The sequence below is a fragment of the Propithecus coquereli genome, unplaced genomic scaffold, assembly GCF_000956105.1.
Source record: "Propithecus coquereli isolate 6110/MARCELLA unplaced genomic scaffold, Pcoq_1.0 Scaffold186, whole genome shotgun sequence".
Lineage (NCBI taxonomy): Eukaryota > Metazoa > Chordata > Mammalia > Primates > Indriidae > Propithecus > Propithecus coquereli.
In genome coordinates, this window is record NW_012143412.1 from 3,191,141 (window position 1) to 3,196,857 (window position 5,717).

The window sequence follows — 5,717 nt, forward strand, 5'->3', positions numbered from 1 at the left end:
AAAGCGTCTTGCTGTCACCCAGGCTGGAGTGCAGTGGCCCAAGAGTATAGCTCACTGAAGGCTGGAACTCCTGGGCTCCAATGATCCTCCTGCCTCAGCCTCCGAATAGGTTAACAGGTGCACCACCACACCTGTCTAATTTTTAAAAACTTTTTTTGTAGAGATGGGTTCTCACTATTTTTCCCTGGGTTGTTCCCGCCTTGGCCTCCTGAAGTGCTGAGATTACAGGCTTGAGGTACCATGCCCGGCCTACATATATTTTTTAAAAGCTTGTGTCCTTCACCCTCATGGCTATTCTTCAAGCTCCTTAAGAGCTTGGCTGTTTTTTGCGTGAAAATGTGTGTGATTTCTTTTATCAGTGTGGAGGGATGAAGGAGGAGATGAAAATGAATCCTGAAGTTATGATTTATGCGGACATCAGTATTGAGATTTATTTTTTCTTTTAATGATGCCATATTTAAGCAATAATGACATTCGTAAATCTTTATTAATTCCTGGGGAAATGAACCACTTTTATTCATTTAAAAAGCGAATCGCTGACTTTAAAAATTAATTTCACCTTTTTCATTGGGGAAATCCTTTACAAATTTCCGACTTGCAAGAGAACCTCCCCCTTATTCCTCATTCTCAATCATTCATCATAGAGATGAGTAAAATCAGACTGCAATATTCATACTGCCTCCACAGGATCTCTTTCACACAATGTTTTTTTATCTCTTCCTTGTTTGCACTTCACTACCTCCACTCTGTCCTTTGACCCTCCCACCATGTTTACTCCTCCTGCAAGATCGGGTCTCCTGTAGTAAAACCAGAGTTTTTGAAGCAGTTACTTAATTAACGGCGTTGTGTAGACCAGGCGGAGCCCCGCCCCGTAGGAGGAGCTAATCCCGGCGCACCGAATTAGGCGGCTGGTCATTAACAAACGAACTCTTAATCTTTCCAGAGGAGGGAAACACACACAAAGGCCCAATCAGAGGCCGCGCTTCCAGGATCTCGAGGGGGCGGGGCTGGGCGGGCACCTCCCACCTCCCAGCCTCCCGCCGCGGCGGTCTGGGCTCGCGGGCTCCAGCAGGCCCCGCCCCCTCGCCAGGCGCGGCGACTATTGGGCGGCGCTCTCCTCGCCGTCGCCTCAGTTGCTGGGAGAGGGAGGGCGGGGCCGAGGTGGGCCGGGGGGCCCGAGTGAAAGGCAGGCAGGCGAGGGCGGGCTAGGCGGATTCGACGAGCGCCGCTGCGGTTGGAGAGGCGGACAGGGCGCAGCCTCCCCGGTGCGAGGAACGGTCCCCGCTGACAGATCCCCTTCTTCCGGCCGCGCCACCCGGGAGGCGGATCCCCGGGGCCTGAGGAGGCTTCCTCCGCCTGGCTCTCCTTCCCTCCCTCCCTCTGTCGCGGGTCAGCGGAGCGGCCTGTGAGGAGGAGCGGGAGGAGGAGGAGGTCGTCGGGGGCGGCGGGCGGAGACCGCGCTCCCCCTTCACCGGCGGCGGCGGGGGCAGGACAATGGAGGTGGCGGTGGAGAAGACGGCGGCGGCCGCTGCTTCGGCGGCGGCCGCCGGGGGGCCCTCGGCGGCGCCGAGCGGAGAAAACGAGGCCGAGAGTCGGCAGGGCCCGGACTCGGAGCGCGGCGGCGAGGCGGCCCGGCTCAACCTGTTGGACACTTGCGCCGTGTGCCACCAGAACATCCAGAGCCGGGCGCCCAAGCTGCTGCCCTGCCTGCACTCTTTCTGCCAGCGCTGCCTGCCCGCTCCCCAGCGCTACCTCATGCTGCCGGCGCCCATGCTGGGCTCGGCCGAGACCCCGCCGCCCGCCCCCGGCTCCGGCTCGCCGGTCAGTGGCTCCTCACCGTTCGCCACCCAAGGTGAGAGCCGGTCGCGGGGAAGCCCCGGGAGGAGGGCGGGAGGGGGCCGGCGCCCTTGTGCGGCGCGACCCGCTGTCATGTCGCCGCCGCCCGGGGTGCGCGGCGGGGGAGGGGCGAGGAGGAGGGTCTGTGTTGGCGACGGTGACATGGAGGGCCCGCGCGCTCGGCGGCGTGCCGCGCTCGGCGAGCAACTTGCTTGGGCGCTGTGGACTTGGCCGCTCTGCTGCTGCTGCTCCTCGGCGTTCTCCTCCAGAGTAGGGTGGCCCGTGCGACCCGCACTTTTGCGGATCTCTCCTTCAGTCTAGGTCTGAGGTTCTTTGCCGACTGCATCTAGTTAACTGCTCCTCTCTGCCTCCGCAAAGCTTTGTCCGGGTCCATATGATCCTAATCATCTCGAATATACCCACGTTATTTGAGCTGAGCTGAAGGGGGGAAGGGAGGGCTGAAGATTAAGTGGTGACTTTCTTTGATGATTGATTGCAGATTGAATGCCGTTTGTTTCCTATCTTGCATACTTGGAGCTCTTTACCTTAATGAGTTCCCAATTCTCTTCTCTCCCCTCAGCTGGGGACAAAGGAACCAAGAGACGTTGTTTTGTTGTCTGTCTCATTCGAAGGTTTTATTTTGAGACGCTAAAGGGTAAAGAAAAATAGAACAAAGTGATTTGGAGTGCAGGGTTTTCTTGTGTTTGGTAGACAAAGCTGGAAGTTACTGTTCTCTTTGTGGTATTTGTTGCTGTATAATGAGACTTTTGACAGGTAGTTCCCATTACTAACGTTAACAGGTTTGCAAAATTTAAAGTAAGTTAAAGTAAACACAGCTTCTAGTAGAATACTTGAGGTTTTCAAAATTTATTCAAATACTCGAGCACGTTCTTTTTAAAAACAAAACGTAACTGGAAAAGAGAGATCATTCACTTTTAATTTATATTTCCTTTTTAGAGAGAATAGTTGATTTAATTTGAAATAAACCGCTAATTAACTGCTCTAGGTCAAAGGGGTGTATGAAATGGATTCTTTAAATAGGTTGTGGTCTTAGACTCATTTATTTAACTGCATGTTAGGAACAGTATCTAGATGCAGGAGACAATTTTCCATGGGTCTCTTCGTTTCTGCACTCTTGCCAGCGAGGTACTGACTGCTCTTTGTTTCTCTTTTTTCAAGGATGTATAAGGAACGGCCTTGGAAGATAGAGATAGTGTCTTCCACCAGTGACTGAGTGCGGATCCTTGATTGCAGCCTTTTGACTGAATCAAAATTTTACAGAACAAATTCTTCTAAGAAAGGGATTTGTTCTTTGAAGTTTGGATTCGGTGGAGGGGTTGCACTTGGGGATCTGGAGGGTCACATGCGGCCTTGAGGCTGCAGGTTCCCCACCCCTCAGAGCAAAGGGCAGGGATGCAGACTGTCCAGCATAATAAAGATAATGTCTCCCTCTGCAGCAAAGGGTGGGCGTGCTTATTGCCCATCTTAAAAGATTAGGGTTCCCTAAGCTTAGGGTTCCTCTCCTGTAACACAACCAACTGCAGGTGTCAACTGGTTGGCATCATGTTGTGCTGTAGGAACTGGGGTTCTGGGAACCAGTGCAAGAATCTTGATTCTTTGGTTTATGTTATTTCTGGAAGTAATAAACTGCCCTTTGTTTCTGACTATTAAGTGTCTTCTATCACCATCCATGAAGCTGGTAGACTACTTCCTTAGCCTGCAAGTATGGTTAAAATCTCAGATCCTTCATACTAGTTTGCACTGAAGTAAGTGCTCCACCTATTTGAAAGTTAGTTACAGGTGAAACTTAAACATTAGTTCTTAATTCTTAGACACATTTTAAAGTTTCTTTTATTTATATTTTAAACGTTTAAACATGCTAGTAGCCAGTTAAGATATGACTTTTGCATAATTATAGAATTACGATTTATTATGTGCCTGGCCATGACATTTGGACTTGAATGAATGAAAACTTGGGTAGCTCTGATCTTAAATTCTGAGACAAGTTTGGAATTCCAGACTTATCAATGTTCTGTGTAATTACAGTCTACAATTTTCTTTCATCTTTATGTTATGTTGTAAGCAAGGAATCAGGAAAAACATTTAAATTGGAAGATAATGTTTTTGTCTTTATACTAAAAAAAAGCCTTTAAAAAATTATACTTAAAAATAAACCCCCATAAAAGGTCTAGGGTTATCCTGAGTCTTACTGATTTGAATATTTTCTCTCTTCATCTCTCATTGCTTATTTTAATACTAGCTGAAGCAAAAGTTTAGAAAATATTTAATACATTTCCTAGCTAAATAAAGGGTTCATTTGATCATCTCTGTTCTTCATTCTCCTAATAAATTTGTGGTATAGGCATCATGAGTCAAACAGTATCTACAGAGGTTAAGCAGGTACTTGAGATGGAGAATTGTGAGTGTGTGGGTAAAACAGCCGAATGGTGGAGAGTGAAAGGGGTTGGGTGGGGACACATTCTATTGCGCTCCGGCAGATTGTCCTATGAGAGTACAGGGCAGGTGTTGATGAGTCTTTTTTAACTTTTTTTTAATGAGAAGTCTGAATCTGGATTTTTATGTAAAATTTCCCTGGTATTAGATATTGGCAAGTAATTTTAAAAAATGCATTTATAGGCCCATGCTATAGGCCAAACAACAAGTTTGTTGAGGCCAAATACGTTGCAGTTTATATTTTCTTTTTAGATTTCAAAAACCGGGGATTTTCAAACGTTTGCACTAGTAGAACCACCTACTAGTTAAAAGTTTAGATTTTTAGGCCTCTTCCTCCTGAGAGCCTGATTCTAGGTAATCTGGGATAGTTTCACGATTCCGGAGTGTAATATTAAACCCTAGTGTTTCTTTAACTCAAGCAGTATTATGTTATAATACAATTGATCATAAGAGAATGTTTTAGCAAATTGAGACCAAAATTCAAGGTTTAGAGTTGTAGGTCTCAACACTATTAGAACTAGTTTCCCTTTCTGTAAAATACTTTTTCGTGTTCCCTTTGTTATTCTAAATGAAATTCATAGAAAATAAATCCTAACATTTTTCTTACAAAAGTCAACATAATGTTTTAACTGGGAGAAATAAGATAGAGCTAATAACAGAAAAGTATAATTTTTAAATGCTCAGACACAAATACACTAGCCACCAAGTACCCATTGAGAACATATGTCTAAAACCTTGGTTTAAACTGTCCTTTTCTAAGGCTACATGTTGGAAGGAGTGAGGGAAAATGACAAGCTAAAGTAGGATGACTACCTCAGTCTTAACTGTCATTTTCTTAGTATGTGATAACTATCTAGGAAAGAGGCAAGAGCTTAGAAAACCAATTTTCTTTAGGTATATTAAGTCAGAAGACAAACTGATCTTGAAGAAATGTATCAATGGGTAGTATTTTGTGGTGTTGATGAGCTGTTCAGCCAAAGAGTAACAAACTCGAAGAGCTATTTTTAAAGAACACTGAGAACATACTTTTGAAAGGAATCACATTATTTGTCCAGGGAGAGTAAGATGTAAGAACCCATCAGTTTTTTAAGACTTCTTTACTAACTCTCAGTATATAAATATGTAACCCTATTCTGGGAGCTGATTTCTTCTTTTGATTCTTGGCAAAAAGTATAAATCATCTCATGAGTATAAGATTTAATGGCAGAGGATTAATAGTGTTTAAGAATGATCTGTATTCTCTGTATGTGTTCTATGCACAATTTGTTTATTCCTTTACCTGTTGATGGAAATTATTGTTTTCAGCTTGGGGTTATTGTGAATAAAACTTATAAATGTACACAAGTCTCGTGTAGATATATTTTCATTTCCCTGAGTAAATACTTAGAATTGAAATTTCTTATTTGTGCAGTAAATGTATGTTTACA

The 5,717-nt window shown here is 45.3% G+C and overlaps 1 protein-coding gene across 1 annotated transcript in view; it reads left to right on the forward strand.

Moving 5' to 3' along the window:
* The first annotated feature begins 1,164 nt into the window (after positions 1–1,164).
* TRIM24 (tripartite motif containing 24) overlaps positions 1,165–5,717 on the forward strand; it is a 178,982-nt gene continuing 174,429 nt past the window's right edge. Inside the window, exon 1 of the mRNA XM_012642755.1 lies at positions 1,165–1,852. Coding sequence (XP_012498209.1) covers positions 1,495–1,852 — 358 coding nt within the window. The 5' untranslated portion in view covers positions 1,165–1,494. The remainder of the gene's footprint in view (positions 1,853–5,717) is intronic.